At 35.4% G+C, this 19,564-nt stretch overlaps 1 protein-coding gene across 6 annotated transcripts in view; it reads right to left on the reverse strand.

Moving 5' to 3' along the window:
* The window catches only part of STXBP4 (syntaxin binding protein 4), a 195,073-nt gene that overhangs the window by 174,459 nt on the left and 1,050 nt on the right, over positions 1-19,564 (reverse strand). For 3 of the 6 annotated variants that reach the window (XM_057501330.1, XM_036879534.2, XM_036879532.2), the window contains exons 2-3: positions 5,933-6,007; positions 5,356-5,480 (exon numbers count right to left, since the gene is read on the reverse strand). The exons of 1 other annotated variant lie outside the window; for it this stretch is intronic. Coding sequence is in view for 2 of the 5 variants with exons in the window: in XM_036879534.2 (XP_036735429.2) it covers positions 5,356-5,402 (47 nt within the window). In the remaining 3 variants the exon portion in view is untranslated. The remainder of the gene's footprint in view (positions 1-5,355; positions 5,481-5,932; positions 6,008-19,564) is intronic. 2 more of the 6 variants (XM_057501328.1, XM_057501329.1) reach the window with 2 other exon arrangements.

Below are 19,564 nucleotides of genomic sequence, written 5' to 3' on the forward strand. Positions count from 1 at the left end.
ATGCTGGCCTCATAGAATGAGTTTGGAAGAATTCCTTCCTCTTCTTTTTTTGGAAAACTTTAAGGAGAATGGGTATTAGGTCTTCACTAAATGTTTGATAAAATTCAGTGAAGCCATCTGGTACAGGAGTTTTGCTCTTAGGTAGGTTTTTGATTACCAGTTCAATTTCATTGCTGGTAATTGGTCTGTTCAGATTTTCTGTTTCTTCCTTGGTCAGCCTTGGAAGGTTGTATTTTTCTAGAAAGTTGTCCATTTCTTCTAGGTTATCCAGTTTGTTAGCATATAATTTTTCATAGTATTCTCTAATAATTCTTTGTATTTCTGTGGTGTCCATAGTGCTTTTTCCTTTCTCATTTCTGATTCTGTTTATGTGTGCAGACTCTCTTTTTTTCTTGATAAGTCTGGCTAGGGGTTTATCTATTTTGTTTATATTCTCGAAGAACCAGCTCTTGCTTTCATTGATTCTTTCTATTGTTTTATTCTTCTCAATTTTATTTATTTCTGCTCTAATCTTTGTTATGTCCCTCCTTCTACTGACTTTGGGGTTCATTTGTTGTTCTTTCTCTAGTTTCATTAATTGTGAGTTTAGACTGCTTATATGGGATTGTTCTTCTTTCTTGAGGTAGGCCTGTATTGCAATATACTTTCCTCTTAGCACAGCCTTGGCTACATCCCACAGATTTTGCGGTGTTGAATTATTGTTGTCATTTGTCTCCATATATTGCTTGATCTCTGTTTTTATTTGGTCATTGATCCATTGGTTATTTAGGAGCATGTTGTGAAGCTTCCATGTGTTTGTTGGAGTTTTCATTTTCTTTGCGTAATTTATTTCTAGTTTCATACCTTTGTGATCTGAGAAACTGGTTGGTAAAATTTTAATATTTTTTAATTTACTGAGGCTCTTTTTGTGGTCTAGTATATGATCTATTCTTGAAAATGTTCCATGTGCACTTGAGAAGAGTGTGTATTCTGTTGCTTTGGGTGTAGAGTTCTGTAGATGTCTGTTAGGTCCATCTGTTCTGTTGTGTTGTTCAGTGCCTCTGTCTCCTTATTTATCTTCTGTCTGGTGGATCTGTCCTTCAGAGTGAGTGGAGTGTTGAAGTCTCCTAGAATGAATGCATTGCATTCTATTTCCCCTTTTAATTCTGTTAGTATTTGTTTCACATATGTGGGTGCTTCTGTGTTGGGAGCATAGATATTTATAATGGTTATATCTTCTTGTTGGATTGACCCCTTTATCATTGTGTAATATCCTTCTTTGTCTCTTGTTACTTTCTGTGTTTTGAAATCTATTTTGTCTGATACAAGTACTGTAACTCCTGATTTTTTCTCTCTGTTAGTTGCATGAAATATCTTTTTCCATCTCTTCACTTTTAGTCTGTGTATGTCTTTAGGTTTAAAGTGAGTCTCTTGCAGGCAGCATATAGACGGGTCTTGTTTTTTTTATCCATTCAGTGATTCTATGTCTTTTGATTGGTGCATTCAGTCCATTTACATTTAGGGTGATTATTGATACGTATGTACTTATTGCCATTGCAGGCTTTAGATTCGTGGTTACCAAAGGTTCAAGGTTAATTTCCTTACTATCTAAGAGTCTAACTTAACTCACTTAATATGCTGTTACAAACACAATCTAAAGGTTCTTTTCTTTTTCTCCCCCTTTTTCTTCCTCCTCCATTCTTTATATATTAGGTATCATATTCTGTATTCTTTGTGTATCCCTTGATTGACTTTGGGGATAATTTAATTTTGCATTTGCTCAGTAATTAGCTGTTCTACTTTCTTTACTGTGGTTTTATTTCCTCTGGTGACACCTATTAAGCCTTAGGAACACTTCCATCTATAGCAGTCCCTCCAAAATAGACTGTAGAGATGGTTTGTGGGGGGTAAATTCTCTAAGCTTTTGCTTATCTGGAAATTGTTTAATCCCTCCTTCAAATTTAAATGATAATCTTGCTGGATAAAGTAATCTTGGATCCAGGCCCTTCTGCTTCATTGCATTAAATACATCATGCCACTCCCTTCTGGTCTGTAAGGTTTCTGCTGAGAAGTCTGATGTTAGCCCAATAGGCTTTCCTTTGTATGTGATCTTATTTCTTTCTCTGGCTGCTTTTAATAGTCTGTCCTTATCATTGATCTTTGCCAATTTTATTACTATATGTCTTGGTGTTGTCTTCCTTGGATCCCTTGTGTTGGGAGATTTGTGGATCTCCATGGCCTCAGAGACTATCTCCTTCCCCAGACTGGGGAAGTTTTCAGAAACTACCTCCTCAAAGACACTTTCTATACCGTTCTCTTTCTCTTCTTCTTCTGTTATCCCTATAATGCGAATATTGTTCCGTTTGGATTGGTCACACAGTTCTCTCAATATTCTTTCATTCTTAGAGATCCTTTCTTCTCTCTGTGCCTCAGCTTCTTTGTATTCCTCTTCTCTAGTTTCTATTTCATTTATCATTTCCTCCACTGTATCCAACCTGCTTTTAATACCCTCCATCATGCTCTTCAGCGATTGGATCTCCGACCTGAATTCATTCCTGAGTTCTTGGATATCTTTCCATACCTCCATTAGCATGTTGGTGATTTTTATTTTGAACTCCCTTTCAGGAAGAGTCATAAGGTCCATGTCATTTAGGTCTTTCTCTGGGTTATATTAATTTTACTCTGGACCAGGTTCCTTTGGCATTGCATATTTGTATATGGCACCTTCTAGTGTCCAGAAGCTCTACTCTGGAGCTGCTCAGCCCCTGAAGCAATGTCGGGGGTCACAGGGGAGCAGTATTGGTGCCCTGTTCAGTGAGGTCTGCTCTTTTCTCCAGGTGTATGCAGTCTGGCACCGTCCTCTTTCTTGTTGCTCTCTCAGGATTAGTTGCACCAACTATATTTTCTAATTGAATCCAGGTTTAGGAGGAAGACTCTGTCTCTCCTCTCATGCCTCCATCTTTAATCTTCCCAAAAAATATTATTTAAATAAATTAAAAGATTTTTTAAAGGTGACTAAAGAGATTTGCTTTTAGCTGATTTTTAGACTACACTAAAGGATCTCAAAGCTAAATATGTTAATGAGTTGGGTAAATGATTTTGGAAGAAATGTTTGCTGCTACTTAAAGCAAAATATGACCTCTATATCAATCTCAAAAGTTTATCCTTTTAATTTAGAAAGTTTCTTCCTAGTTTAACACACTTGCTCCATCTGTAATTACACACATTAGAAAATAAGGAACAGTCAAAAATATTCTGCAAGAGATACTCCCCCAATTTGCATTTATGAACACTCTAATTTGTCTAAGCAGAGACTTTTACTGGTCAAAGAAAACTTAAACAAAGCCTGAAATAAGGCTTAGGGCTGCCTGCTTACCTATGATGTATTCAGTATTGTGCTAAGCAATATACATACATTATGCCATTCAATTTAATATTTACAAAATCCTTAAGATTATTACCATAATTTTTCTAAAAGAGTCAACATCTGGAAGGTTAATTTGGTAGGCTAAGGTTATGAATTTGGAGAACAATGTGAGCTCAGCCTGTCTTATTCCAGAGGGAAAACGTGGTATAGAATCTGCTTTGTTGGTGTCTTAAAGCCATTGCTGAATATAGGGCTTCCAGCTGTCTTCACACATATCAAAAAACTGAACCTGCTATTTAAAAAGTTACTTCATATTTCACATGTGACTACAGCTTTTAGAAGCTTTCCTAACTTCTGCTTTAGGAATTCTAACTTTAAGAAAACTTATTCAAAAGTTAAATCGTAAAAAAAGAATGAAATTGAAATATAAAAAAACTTACAAAACTCCCTGTTTTTAAATATTTTGCTCCTTATATAGCACATCTTTTAGGATTGCATTACACTGAATTCAGCTCTAGTGTTGGATGGCCTTCTGGTTACTAGGGCAACAGTCAATTAGCAAGAAAAAGAGGCAGAAAGGACTGGGTCCAAAATTGTTCTACTGTCATAGATTTCAGAAGCTCAACCCATTCTTGTTGAAATACTAAGTTGCCAGGGCATAAATGAGTGAAGCCTGAAATGAGAGGTGAAAAAGAGGGAACTAAGATACCTCACTGTACCTCCAATAACCTCTAAACCCTCTAAATGTGAATTTCCTTCAAACGGTGAATTTCTTTCAAACATAATCTCCCATATATACTACTGTTTCATATTCCCTAAGTAGTTGGACAAAACTGTGCTTTTCTAGAGTGTAAAACTGTTTGCCAGCAAGGGACAGAGCTCTGTGCATGGAGCTCTTTGCACACCACACAGGCTGGGCCTGTGCCCACTAGAGACTGGAGCTTTCTAGTGCTGCCAGGAGGAGGCATCAAAGAAAGACATCAAGTTTAACTGGCTTGACACCCCTCTCCAGGGAAGACCTATGAGTATGAGCCAAAGGACTGGTGTGCACTTGGTTACTGTGTAAGGAAGAATGTCTAATGTACAGAGCAACTTTGCACAGACTAAATAATAACACTGTGGAAAAAAACTATACAGCAAATATGTGTAGTTATATGTATGTGTATTTGTTTATGCAAAAAAAAGCACTGAAAAAGAACCAAGAATAAAAATAGTTATCTACAGGAGGAGTGAGGGCACATAGTGAAAGGCAGAATGGAGGCAAGACTTCTCTGAATATACCTAATTATATGCATGTTACATGTTTGCAAAAATGGTCACCAATTCTTCCCAACCCTGTATGCAAAATCCTTGGAATATGACTTTACTGTTCCTTCCTTTAAAAAGTAAATTCAGTATTTCTACAGATTGAATTTGGATTTGGGATTTAAACTGCTTCAACCAATAGCACACCAGCAAATGTGAGAGAAGTAAACATTTGAAAAACACTTGGTTTTTTGCTGGGACTCATTCCATCACCATGTGAAAAAACCTGAGCTAGCCTCTTGGAAGATGAGACACCAGGTCAAGAGACCAGGCATCCAGCCTTCCCATATGAGGCCCCAGAACATGTGAATGAGGCCATCCTACATTGTCTTGTGCAGACCAGAAGAATTACCCAGCCAACAAGAATAAATGCTTGTTGTTTTTAAGGCTCTTAGGAATGGTTTGTTACTCAGCAAAAGTTAATCTTACATTATGTTACTTCTATACTTGAATTATATTTTAGATATTCAAAAAGTTGTATCACTCCTTTTAAAAAAAGCAATCTATATAAATAATTGTAAAATAAAAGGCAGAATATAGTCCTACACTAATTTACATGAAAGGCAATTATTGATCAAATTTCTCATTACTGCTATTTTAGACCACAGTTAGCTGTATAAAATTTTCAACCAAAAGTTCATTAATATTCTATGTATTTCAAACTGTGATAGTTCAAAACACATTGAATTTAATTTAAAAATTACTTTTCAAGTAGACCAGATGATACCACAGCAGATGTATTTTTATTCATGGTTTCACCTCAGTAGCCTTGGATTTAACAATTGTGTGAATGAAGATCTTAATGAAGAGTCTAGAAATTCTTCTTTTCCTAAGAATAGAGAAGTAGAAAATAAATTATGTCTTAAAATAGTCAAATTTGATTTTAACTTTGCATCAAAAAAGTACATACACTTGGCATGTAAACAATATGTGCCTGTATATAGACATTAAGTGTATTTTATATGTATGGGACTATGGCATATTGACCATTGCTGATAATATCTGAGAAATGTACACACAGTTGGGGGTACAGCTATAAGAAAACATCTATATCATTATCATTAACTACATCTGTATAAAATCTGCATTTTTCTGGAAGTGAAGAATACAGCTAAGTTTTAGCTAACTATTATAGCTTCCATATTAGTATGCTTAAAAACCACATACTAAAGGACTGTAGAAGATGTCTCTTTGAGTACACAGCTAAGAAGCTTATAGTCAGAATGTCTACAAAATGATATAAGACATTGTTGAAGAAAACAGAAATTCCTATTGTCTCACCAACTGTCTGGAGGGATTTTCGGCAGATCCTATATCACTCTTACTCTTATTACTCCATGAACTTGAAATACTTTCCTATGAAAAGAAAAAAATATATATGTGACTTTAATGTCTCATATAGCTCCACTGTGAAAATTATAGAGAATGGTGACATTTCATTTAATTGAAAAAACTGTATTTGAACAGAGGTTTACCATCACTGCATAAGAAATATGAAGGACAAAAACTTCATTTAGCACAATCAGTCCTTATATTAGAGAACTGAGTAACTAAACTCAGAAATTGTGCACTTTTCCTACACAAATGAGAAACAGTCAGAGATTGTTTAACCAGCTAGAACTCAGGCTGCAGAGCCTAGAGCATGGACCCTGATATCAGACAGACCTGGGTTCCAATTCGAGCTTCTGGGCTTCCCCAAGCCTCAGTTTATTCATAGGTACAATAGCTACCTTGATTACAGTGATGGTTTTACAAATGGGTATACATGTTGAAACTTACCACATTGTCTCACTATAAATATTTGCTGTTTGTTATAAATCAATTACACCGTAATAAAATTAATTAATTTGATCAATTAATCAAAGTTAAATTTTTTGAGAATCTGATTTTCAGTTAAAAATGGCAGCCTGACCTTGGCATATATCTTCTTTCCCTTCAAAGAGCACACTAATATAAGAGCAAAGGCTTACAAACACTAAAAACTCGTAAGGTTTAAGAATAAATGGAAAAAGAGCTATCAGATGAAAATTTTCAACAAGTTTGTAAAGGACAAAAAAAATAAGATGGTGGGTGATAATTGACAAAGGAGGACTGAAAGAACTGAAAGCTAGGGAAAGGTTCTGAGACACTAAGTTTGAGCACGCATATAGAAAATGGTAATATGTGTATGGTATACTGGGGTAAACACAGGTGGCATGCTGTACCTCTGAGAAACTGAGGGGAAAATCAGTAACTGAGCACTCTAGTGACCCATTCATGGCAAAATTCTGGCCTTGGGGAGGCAGATGCAGAAAGAACTTATCTTGTAGAATCCCAGAAAGGTTGAGGACTTAGAAACCCAAAGTTCTAGAGAGAGCAAAACTGAGGCAGAGAACTGAAACCAAAGGGATTAGTTCTCTCTTCTCCAACCATTATGTGGAAGAATCACAGATTCTTCTGTAAGTAATTTGAATGGACCCTGAAGAAAGTGCCAATGACCTTCTGGGAGTCTGACATAGAGTTGTATCACTTGCCTAGGTGTTAAAAACCTGCCTCAACTTTCACAGTCTCTATCATAGGAAGCAACCGGAACAGTGGGAGCCTGCAGATCAAAAGTAGCAGAGAAACAAAGCCATCAAGCCACTGTGAGCAAAGTCCAATGGCCAGGAAGCAAGAAGGTTACTCCTTACCTCATGGGAAAAGAAGGGGACTTGCAGAGGACCTTACAATCTTAGGGCTTTGACTGAATAATGACCCAAAGACAAGAGCCACTACAGTTGTCCACAGGACTGATGTAGCCATGGAAGAGTTCAATTCTAAAAACCCAGTTTTCATATGTTCACTACAGATTGTTTTAATATTACATGCATGAGGCATAGTCTCAAACCTCAAGGGAGAAAGTTTTGATGTAACAGTAATAGTAACAACTACCATTTATTGGCACCATGTGTCACACACTGTGCTAAGTATTTTAAATGCATTTATCTTATTTAATATGAAAAAATGCATTAGCCATAAGTAAAAAAAAGCTGAGTTCAAAAGGCAGTACTGCTATATGCTAGTCATATAGCCTTAGAAAAGTCACCTAACCTCTTCAAGTTTCTTCATATAAATAGTAACCCTAACTCAAAGGGTTGCAGTGGGGATTAATGGAGATGTGAATAACTGAGCAGTCTTGCCAGGGGTTATCACAGTGACTAAGATTTCCGCCTAGTGGTGATTTGTCCTAATTGGGCACAGAGTCCAAGTCTAATCGATGTGTCACTGTTAAATTCTACAACATATTCCATATAATGTCATACTTAAGACACTTAAAAATATTTCTATTTTATGTATTAAAATGAAACCTGAGTGTTTAAGTAATTCCATTCATCTAACATGCCTGACAGTATCTTAAGTGCTGGAGATGAGATTAAAAAGCAAAGACTGGCCCCTGAGACAGTCAAATAACCAGACATCAGGAGGGTGCTAAGTGCTGTGTAAGTAGTGTGCACCGGGTGCTATGGGAGCATGGAGGAAGGCCACCTAACCCAGAACAGAGGTGTCATCATTAAATACCAGTTCAGCCAGGCACCGTATTATGTGACTTGTCCACAGCCACAAGGCTAAATAGTCATAATGTGGAATTTGAGTCAAGTTCTGTCCAGCGCCAAACCCAAGCATTTCTAGTACAGCATGCTGGGAAATTAATTTACATGGAAAAGCTTCATTCTCTAAAAGTGTAAGATGAGGAGTGTCAACAGTATCAATACGCTGTCTCTCTTTTATGGAGATGATCCTGTTGATTAACCTTTTTTTACAGTAACAGAAATGGGTTTATTCGTATACACCCAAACAGCAGGCTTTTTTTTTTTTTAAAAAAAGTTTGATTCCTTCTCCTTCCTTTATAGACTCTAACAAGGTCTTCAACCAACAGGGCTAGTATGTTACACAACCCACCCCTGCCCCCGCAACTTCACATTATTAGTGAATGACACAGAAGAAAAACATTCTATTCTATTACAAAAAATGTGCCAATTCAAGGAAAATACATTGTTTTTCTAGTTTGGTGACTCATAAGAGGGAAAAGGTTAGTTCAGCAAAACCAAGACAAAGTGAAACACTGGCGAAAACTTTTATTACAAGATGACACTATTTCAGAAAACTTAAATTAGAGCTTTATTTTGATATATAAATCTCTTTACTTATGCCTTTATTAAAAGTTTTGATTCCATATAATTAGAAATCTCATCAGAAAAAACAATCTGCCCATGTGATGTCTGAATAACCAACTTCATAATTTATATTCTCAGAGAGATGACATTCAATACTTATTAAAACTAGCTCTTTTTACTGGATCATTAAAAATAGAAAAAATGAAAGGGAAAGGGATGAAAACATTTGAAAAAAGATGATAAATATTAATGTGATAAAACTAAAAAACCATAATGCCATGTAAAATAGTCTTGTCTTTTAGTTTTAAAAAATAGTTAATACATTCAGTAGGGATATGTACATATATATATAAATTACATCCATCCTATCCATCTCCACACAACTTCCATATACGTAGGTAACTACTGCTTTAGTTTCTTGTGAATCCTTTTAGTTCCTTTATGCACAAATAAGGATAAATAAACATTGATCCTTGACTTTTGTTTTGACTAAGACAGTAACTACAATCAAGCACAAAGTATCCAGCTATTCACACTGTACATTGTACAATCAAATCATGAGTCAAATGCATTCCGACACGAGCAGGTCCTCTGGAGCATGCAGTAGTCCTGCATACTATAAGCGTTGTTGTGTAACCTGTTAGGCTTTTTAACTTAATCAGTAGCTTGGAATTCTTTCCATATTTTTATAGAGCATCCTGACTATTTTTTATTTTTCACAGCTGCATGGTATTTCACTTTATGGTTGGACCATATTGATTTATGGCCTTATCAATAGATATTTACATTATTTCACATTTTTGCTATTATAAACATGCTAGATGAAAGCTTTATACATAGGTCACATCACATGTGTACAAATTCTTCTGTAAGATAAATTCACAAAAATAGGTCAGAGTTTATACACAGTTGCTATTTTTATAGAAATTGCCAAACTGCCCTTGATCAGGCTTGTACTAATTTATCATCCCGCTAATAGTGCCAGATACTCCAAATTCCCACCAACATGGTGTTTAACAATACTTTTGGATTTTTAAAGTCTTGTTGATGAAAATAGTATCTTAAGGTAGTCTGAGTGACGCTGAACATTTTTGTAATGCTTTAAGAATCATTCAGCATCTCCTTTATGTGACCTGTGTATTTATATGTTCTGCCAAGTTTTCCATTAATTGTTGGATTTTTCCTGTCTAATTTCTAGTTCTTAAATCTTAGGAGATTTTCCTTCTGCCTGCACTAAGAATTACAAATATACTTAGCTCCTTTTGGTCTTAGTTGTAGATTTTGTTGTTGTTTTATGAAAGTCTATGGTTAAATTGATCAATCTTTCATTTTTTGGGCTTTAAGTCAAATGAAAGCCCTTGCCTACTCCAAAGTTATAAAGAACTCTCTTATTTATTCTTCTAGTGCTTTTGTGGTCTCATTTAAATATCTTTTATCCATTTGGAGTCTATCCAACAGTATAACATACAGATTAAATTCTTATCTGTTTCTCCCAAAAGTTCATTCAGTTGTCTCAGTCATACTTAATACCTAGTTCATCTTTTCCTACTGATTTGAGATACAACCTTTATCATACACCAAATGTCATGAGTATCTGCACCTCCTTCTATACTTTTTATTTTGGCCCATTGGTTAGCCTATTTATTCATTTACCAACACTTCATCGATGATGAAGACTTTATATGTTTTTGTATCTGGTAAGACTAATCCCCCCTCATTGCTGTTTTGTTACCAATTATCCTCATTATTTTTAGATGTTTATTTTTACACATTAACTTCAAAATCTCATCTTGTTTAAAAACAAAAAAAAATAATGCTAACTGTTAAATTTACAAACTAATTGGGGAAGTATAGGTATCTATCTTCATGATGCTGAATCTCTTATCCAAAAACTTGGTATACCTTTCCATTTGTTCAAGTCTTCTTTAGTGATCTTTTACAGTGTTTTAAAGTTGTTTTCATATGGGTCTTGTACACTTCTTATTTAATTAATTCCTGGGCATTTTTATCTCTCTCTCTTTTTTTTTTTTGGTCAATTTAATGCCTTTAGAACATCTGTCACTTTGTAAATGTCAAAAACTCTTTTGGGGAAGCCTTAAGAATATCTTCTTAAGAAATTAATTTATCTTCTAGAAAGTAATTTCCCTCCCACCCTAAATTCTACTATAAGATTAAATGTCTTTATTTTAAAATGAAACTAAAAACAGGCATAATTTATGTTTTTGATTTTACTTGAAAATTTTTAACTGCAGTATGTTGGTTTATCCAACTGTATCCTATTTAACACTTCAACACATATACATGCACACATATCTTACAGACAATTAATTAGAAGACTTATTGAGCTATCACTGTAGTACCCTAGATGCCTCTAAAGATCCATCAGATTATCTTGTTCAGTTCAGAATCTTTAGTTCCTTACTGAGTGTGACAGTTTATGCTTATGTTTTTTATGCTTATGTTTTTAGGGAGGGAACAGAAGGAAAGAAAGTTGCTCAAGGGGCTTTTTCATAGGAGAGAACACTCACCCTCAGGCCTTCCAAGTGCCTAAAGGAGAGATCTAATTTTTTTTCAAGTTCACATACTGTATAAAACAACTAGGTTTCAGATAAAGCAACAATGACATTGAGGATACTCTGTGATGTTATGTTCAAGCAAGAAGATTTGACTTATGTCAGAACTATCGAAGAAAGATAGCTAAGTATGGCTAGCAGTACTTATAAAATATTCAAGTGAAAGTACAGCACATTGAACAAATAATTATGAACAATAAGAAAAAGTATTAGAAAAAGTGAGAGAACAAAAACGTTTTAATGAGAGCATTTGAGGAGACAGGATATCAGTAATGGTGGAAAATTCAAATTCAGGGTTTGTCTATAAAAGCCAGGACACTAGGTCCCTTTAACATCCTATCAGTGGCAAAAGGTGATCCAGCAAGTACATAAAAATATTGATTACTTTGTGAATGCCATCACAGAATAGTTAATAATGACAAAACATCAGAAACCACCTAAATATGCAACTGGTAACTGGTTAAGTAATTTACAATATATCCACATATAGGAATACTATTTAGTCATCAAAAACGATCATGTAAGTCCATTCCTTCCTATTTGTTGATTTGGAAAGAAGTCCCCAGTATATTAGCAGGTGAAAAGCAATAGCAGAATAAAAATAAAATGAATATAATAATTTTATCTTTTAAAATTATATTTATGTAAAAACATACACTAAAATGTACACAATAATAACCAACAGTTGGAATTACTGTTATTTTTATTTACTGTTGTTTTCTTCTTTATTTACTTTCTGAATGTTCCACAATGAGGACATTTACTTTGATTTATTATTTTAATAATGAAGGAAAAATATCAAATTAGTTATCAGGTTTGAGTGTTATTTTCTTGCATTTAAGTATTTAAAATTAGTTATGTCTGCTTTAATGTCATTTTCCCTTTATGTCATTCTCTTATGTCCATTTGCTAAGTAAGCTATTTTGCAAATATTTTTGCAAGTTGAAAGAAAAAACAACCTAAATCTAGTGTTTATTAAACAAAACTGGTAAATAATTTCTTATGACCACTCCTTCGTAAGCAAGTTGACAAGCAGTAAAGATAAATATAATACACTTTTCTTCTGCAATAATTTTAAAAGAAATACAATTTATAGCAAAGAAACTAACAGTACAAACAGTACATAATGTTAACTGCTTCTGAAATTAACCATCTATAATCTGTTTAAAAACAAACACTTTGAAATTCTCCTTGACACTGATTTGATATTTAGAAATGCATTGCACTGGTAAGAGCACTGGTCTAGAAGTCAAGATATCCAAGCCTGTGATCCATTTCTTACCTACTAGCCATGTGACTTTGAGCAGCCACTAATTACTCTGCTGCCCAGTTTTTCATGTACAGAATGATAAGATCATTCATAAAATGATAAAGGATCCTTTTTGGCTCTAAGAATCAAAAATTCCATTCTAGGCTCACTAAACTACAAGCCTCACAATGTTTCTCAAGGGGAGGATTTTTTTTTATAACGCCCATGTACCTCTAAGATCAGTCTGGTTCATGAATGGGACAACGTAGCCAGCAATCACATCATTTGGAAGGGACTTAGAGCAGAGGGAAAAAAGTACATGTGTAGTGAAATTTTACATGAAGGTCATTTCAAGAGAGGAGGGGGTTATGATGGTGTTTGTCTACCCAGTAGAAAATATGTCTGGATTCTGTGACTGAGGAGCTGGAAATGCCTACTATTTACAGATTTGCTGGAGCCAATATTAAAACTGTAAATATTTCTTGTTAAGTTAAACCTATAGATTGGTTTTATACTTGAAGAGACAAAAAAAAATAATAGTGTTTAGAAACTCTGCCAACACTTTATACACTTTTAACAGGGAGGAGATTCAAGATTCCATTAGCTATTTACAAAATCCTAGGGTGCTATAATCAGGAATGACTCCCTTCCCTGGGCTAGACTTTACTTACTTGATCTTTTCAAAATGACATGAAAGTTTCAGGAAATCAAAATATAAAAGATGAATCAAAGGCTTATTTTACCATCTCCTTTACTCTGTACCCAAAGCTAATATTCCCACTGCTTTTCAATATTTTTCTTTCAAGAATCTAAGCAGTTCAGGAGTGTCGCTCGCTCATTTGTCTTGGGGGGCTGGGGGCTGGATAACATCTGCTTGTAACACACAGCCTAGTCCTAGAGGAAACACCAGAAAACTGCCTCAAGAGTCCTATGCTCCTTGAAACATGAGATCTTCATCAGAGCAACAGGGCATTTCTCTTTAAGTTTCCTTAGACTACCAGATTGCCTTCTGCCTGCTTTCATTCATGCACTCATCCACCAAACATTTACTCACTACAGTTATGTGCGGGCATTATGTTAAATGCTTATGACATTAGAGCGAACAAGCCAACATCCTTGTCTTACGGCATTTACATTCTAGTGTTGAGAAACAATAAAAGAGCGGACGTCAACATGAACTAGATTTCAGATACTCAAAGGTGAAATGATCAAATATGACTGGACAGAGGGGGGTTAATTTAGATCAAGTAGTGGAATTCCACAGCTAATATCCAAATAATACATCAGACAGGAGAAAAAACTGAGAGACAAAGAATTCCAGGCAGAGAACAGGTTTCATGCCAGCAAAACAAATTTGGGCTGTTTACAGAACAGGCTGAAGCATGATAAATGGGGAAAGAGAGACAGGAGATGCAGTTAGAGAAGCCCACAGGGTTAAGTCTTATGGGCCATGTAAGGAGTTTGGATTTTTAGTTGATCTTACTTCATATATACTGACTATTCTCAGGAGACCTGAATTCGCCTTTTGCCTTGTCTCTTACCTTCCACCTCCTGAGCCTGGACTCTGCTTTTGCATTTTCCCTGGTTTTCTGCCTTCACCTTTTAACCCCGCTTTTTCCAGATAGGCTGACACTGCTTTAGCTTGAATTATGTCAAAATGTCAATCACTTTGGGACTTTCTATATCTAACATTTTCTCTACCTATCTCTTATATGTAAGCAATGGGCCCTTTTAAGAGCAAGGCCTTATGCAACTGCACAGGTCACATACTTATGAAGCTGGCCCTGATCTTGATATACATTACCTGAAAAAAATAAATGCTTTCTTTGGATGAATGATTTCTGTTTTTATTTCATCTTATCTGTCAATCACATAAACTTACTCAAGATCTTTTAGCACCTCAAATATGCTGGCTTAAAGGAAGCGATCAGGAAATAAGAAACTAAGATATCAAGACTGACTGAGGCAACTTCCTAACATTACTGTGCACTATTGTAAAACAGTGATTACCCAGCTTATCAAACTACTGTTCATTTGTTTTTATTATTTATTCAAATATATTACTCTTCCTCTTTCAGGTACAAGGAAAGTATTGTAATAAATAGCTGCCAAATAAATAGCTGTTTGTACTGTTGGAATAATTGTTAGTTATTTCACATTGCTAAATTGATCCAGTAGCTTTATTAGGCAAACAACAAGAAACACAGCTTAGTAACTACTGTGTTAAGATATAAGCTGTAATTTCCTTAATTTATATTATACATTAAAAATACTAAAAAATGAAAAATGAGAAGAATAAAACAATAGAAAGAATTAATAAAACCAAGAGCTGGTTCTTTGATGAAATAAACAAAATAGATAAACCCCTAACCAGACTTATCAAGAAAAAAAGAGAGTCTACACACATAAGCAGAATCAGAAATGAGAAAGGAAAAATCACTACAGACACCACAGAAATACAAAGAATTATTAGAGAATACTATGAAAAATTATACACTTACAAACTGGAGAACCTAGAAGAAATGGACAACTTTCTTGAAAATAAAACCTTCCAAGACTGACCAAGGAAGAAACAGAAAATCTGAACAGACCAATTACCAGAAATGAAATTCAATTAGTCATCAAAAAACCATCCAAGAACAAAACCCCTGTATCAGATGGCTTCACTGATGAATTTTATCACATATTTAGAGAAGACATAATACCCATTCTCCTTAAAGTTTTCCAAAAATAGAAGAGGAGGGAATACTTCCAAACTCATTTTGTGAAGCCAGCATCACTCAAAGAGCAAAACCAGGAAAAGACACCACAAAAAAAGAAAATTACAGACCAATATCTCTGATGTACATATATCCAAAATATTTAACAAAACATTAGGAAACTGAATGCAAAAATACATCAAGAGGATCATACATCATGATCAAGTGGGATTCATCCCAGGGATGTAAGGATGGTACAACATTCGAAAAGCCATCAACATCATCCACCACATCAAGAAAAAGAAGGACAAAAACCACATGACCATCTCCATAGATGCTGAAAAAACATTTGACAAAATTCAACACCCATTCATGATAAAAACTCTCAACAAACTGGGTATAGAGGGCAAGCACCTCAACATAATAAAGACCATATAGGACAAACCCACAGCCAACATCATACTTAACAGTTAAAAGCTGAGAGCTTTTCCTCTAAGATTGGGAACAAGACAAGGGTGCCCACTCTCCCCACTTTTATTCAACATAGTACTAGAGGTCCTAGCCACAGCAATCAGACAACACAAAGAAATAAAAGGCATTCAGATTGGTAAGGAAGAAGTTAAACTGTCATTGTTTGCAGATGACATGATATTGTACATAAAAAAACCCTAAAGAATGCACTCCAAAACTACTAGATCTAATATCTGAGTTCAGCAAAGTTGCAAGATACAAAATTAATACACAGAAATCTGTTGCATTCCTATACACTAACGATGAACTAGCAGGAAGAGAAATCAGGAAATCAATTCCATTCACAATTGCATCAAAAAGAATAAAATACCTAGGAATAAACCTAACCAAGGAAGTGAAAGACCTATCTATATAACCTGAAAACTACAAGACACTACTGAAATTAAAGAGGACACTAATAAATGGAAATACATCCCATGTTCTTGGGTAGGAAGAATTAATATTGTCAAAATGGCCATCCTGCCTAAAGCAATCTACAGATTCAATGCAATCCCTATCAAATTACTGACAGCATTCTTCAAGGAACTAGAATAGTTCTAAAATTCATATGAAACCATAAAAGACCCAAATAGCCAAAGCAATCCTGAGAAGGAAGAATAAAGTGAGGGGGGATTATGCTCCCCAACTTCAAACTCTACCACAAAGCCACAGTAATCAAGACAATTTGGTATTGGCACAAGAACAGACTCATAGATCAATGTAGCAGAATAGAGAGCCCACATATAAATCCACACATACACGGCCAATTAATATATGAAAAAGGAGCCATGGACATCAAAAGGAAAATGACAGCCTCTTCTACAGCTGGTGGTGGCAAAACTGGACAGCTACATGTAAGAGAATGAAACTTCTGTCTAACTCCATACACAAAAGTAAACTCAAAATGGATCAAAGACCTGAATGTAAGTCATGAAACCATAAAAGTCTTAGAAAAACATATAGGCAAAAATCTCTTGGACATAAACATGAGCAACTTCTTTATGAACATATCTCCCCAGGCAAGGGAAACAAAAGCAAAAATGAACAAGTGGGACTATATCAAACTAAAAAGCTTCTGCATAGCAAAGGACACCATCAGTAGAACAAAAAGACATCCTACAGTATGGGAGAATATATTCATAAATGACATATCCAGTAAAGGGTTGACATCCAAATTATATAAAGAGCTCACACACCTCAACAAACAAAAAGCAAATAATCCGATTAAAAAATGGGCAGAGGAGCTGAACAGACACTTCTCCAAAGAAGAAATTCCGATGGCCACCAGGCACATGAAAAGATGCTCCACATCGCTAATCATCAGAGAAATGCAAATTAAAACCACAATGAGATATCACCTCATACAAGTTAGGATGGCCAACATCCAAAAGACAAACAACAACAAACGTTGGCGAGGATGTGGAGAAAGGGGAACCCTCCTACACTGCTAGTGGGAACGTAAACTAGTTCAACCATTGTGGAAAGCAATATGGAGGTTCCTCAAAAAACTAAAAATAGAAATACCATTTGACCCAGGAATTTCTCTTCTAGGAATTTACCTCAAGAAAACAAGATCCCATATTCAAAAAGACATATGCACCCCTATGTTTATCGCAGCACTATTTACAATAGCCAAGAAATGGAAGCAACCTAAGTGTCCATCAGTAGATGAATGGATAAAGAAGATGTGGTACATATACACAATGGAATATTATTCAGACATAAGAAGAAAACAAATCATACCATTTACAACAACATGGATGGAGCTAGAGGGTATTATGCTCAGTGAAATAAGCCAGGCAGAGAAAGACAAGTAGCAAATGATTTCACTCATCTGTGAATTATAACAACAAAGGAAAAACTGAAGGAACAAAACAGCAGCAGAGGACAGAACCCAAGAATGCACTAACAGTTACCCAAGGGAAAGGGACTGGAGAGGGTGAGTGGGAAGGGAAGGATAAGGGGATTAAGGGTCATTATGATTAGCACACATAATACAGGGGGGGCACGAGGAAGGAAGCATAGCCCAAAGACAAGTAGTGACTCTATAGCATCTTATATGCTGATGGATAGTGACTGTAATGGGGTATGTGGTGGGGAATTGATAATAGGGGGGAATGTCTAACCACAATGTTGCTCATGTGAAACCTGAGCATAAGATTGTATACCAATGATACCTTAATAAAAAAAAAAACTAAAAATTGTGAATACAAACCAAATTTTGTAAATATATCTTTATAATTAATCCTTATGTCTTCAGAAAGCCTGAAAACCAATAATCAAATAATAGTTGTGACTATCAAAATGGTTTTTTCTTTTCTTTCCATTTTTTTCCTTCTTTTTCCATCTTCACCCACTTGCTCACACCCCACTCCTAAAGTGGTTTATATGAAAAATAACAACCTATTTACCTACAATGTAAAATTGGACATGATCATAGCTCACTAGAAAGGCTTCACAAGGTTTAATTATTTACTGCCTAAGTCTGGTATTAGAAATTGAAGGTGCCAAGTCTGAAATGTCAGTCCAGTCCCACATAGTTTAAGTTTGCAATCAATACCTGCAGAACAGGGTTATACTAGCCTTGTCCTGAGGTGTTCCTAATTCATTCATGGTAGAATCCATTATTTAGCATTAGTTATCATATGATTTATGCAATATCACAAGCACACTCAAACTCATAAGAATTGCAGCCAACACCACTTTATTGCTATCAAGATTACTGTACCTTGGAAAGGAATAATTTCACTTGCAATTACCAAACAGAACAAAATAGAGTCCAAGACAAAGACACTATTACTGACATATTTTTACTGCCACCTGTTGCTACACGGAAAGGCTGCCTGGAGAGAAAGAATGGTGGAAGGGAATATATTGTTGTTTCAGTAACATTAGCATTTGCAATGGGGTTTATGGGGAATTGATGTTGTAAGAAATTTAAAATATAACAAGTCTTGTCTTAAAAAAGCTGACAATCTAGTATAAGAACTAAGGTAGATATAGATGAAAGAGATTTTCAAACATTTTCATAAACTAATATGAATAAATTTGCTTAATCATGAAATCTTGAAATTTTTGTGCCAGGGTAGAAAAGAATCAGAGATACTTGGATTTTATTTGCTCTGCAATTTTCTGGCCCGGTGACCACAAGTTAATCAGCTACTCACTCGAGGTGACCACCATCACTCACCTGGAATTCTGCAATTGCTTCTTAACTGTTCCACTTCCACTTATGCGCGACCCCCAGTCCATTCTCCACAACATAGCCAATGTCTTTTTTTAAATGTGAATCAAATCACATCACTTGTATGCTTCCAACTCTCCAATAAGCTACCTATTACTTCTCGACATGGTTTAAAAGGCTCTGTATTATCTGTCCCCTGTACATCTGCTCTGACCACATTTCCTACCATTTTCCTCCCTGCTTACTATAGTAGAACACACTGGCTTCCTTTTTTTGTTCAAGGCCATCTATCTCTTTTTTGCCTCTCGGCCTTTGCATGGCTTCGAATTGTCTTGTATAGGTGGTCATCATTCAGACTAAGCTCAAATGTCACAGCTTCAGACTTTACTACCACTTCTCACGCTCAATTACACTATCCTGTTCCATTGTCTTCACTGTACTGATTGTTATCTGAAATTCCCTTACTTATGTATCTGTTCCTTGGTTATTATCTCCTGATTGCCTCAGCAGAAAGTACACTCCGTAACAGAAGTTATCTTGTGTGGCTGTGATGCAGCCCAAGGAG

The sequence above is a fragment of the Manis pentadactyla genome, chromosome 4 (genome assembly GCF_030020395.1).
Source record: "Manis pentadactyla isolate mManPen7 chromosome 4, mManPen7.hap1, whole genome shotgun sequence".
Taxonomy (NCBI): Eukaryota; Metazoa; Chordata; class Mammalia; order Pholidota; family Manidae; genus Manis; species Manis pentadactyla.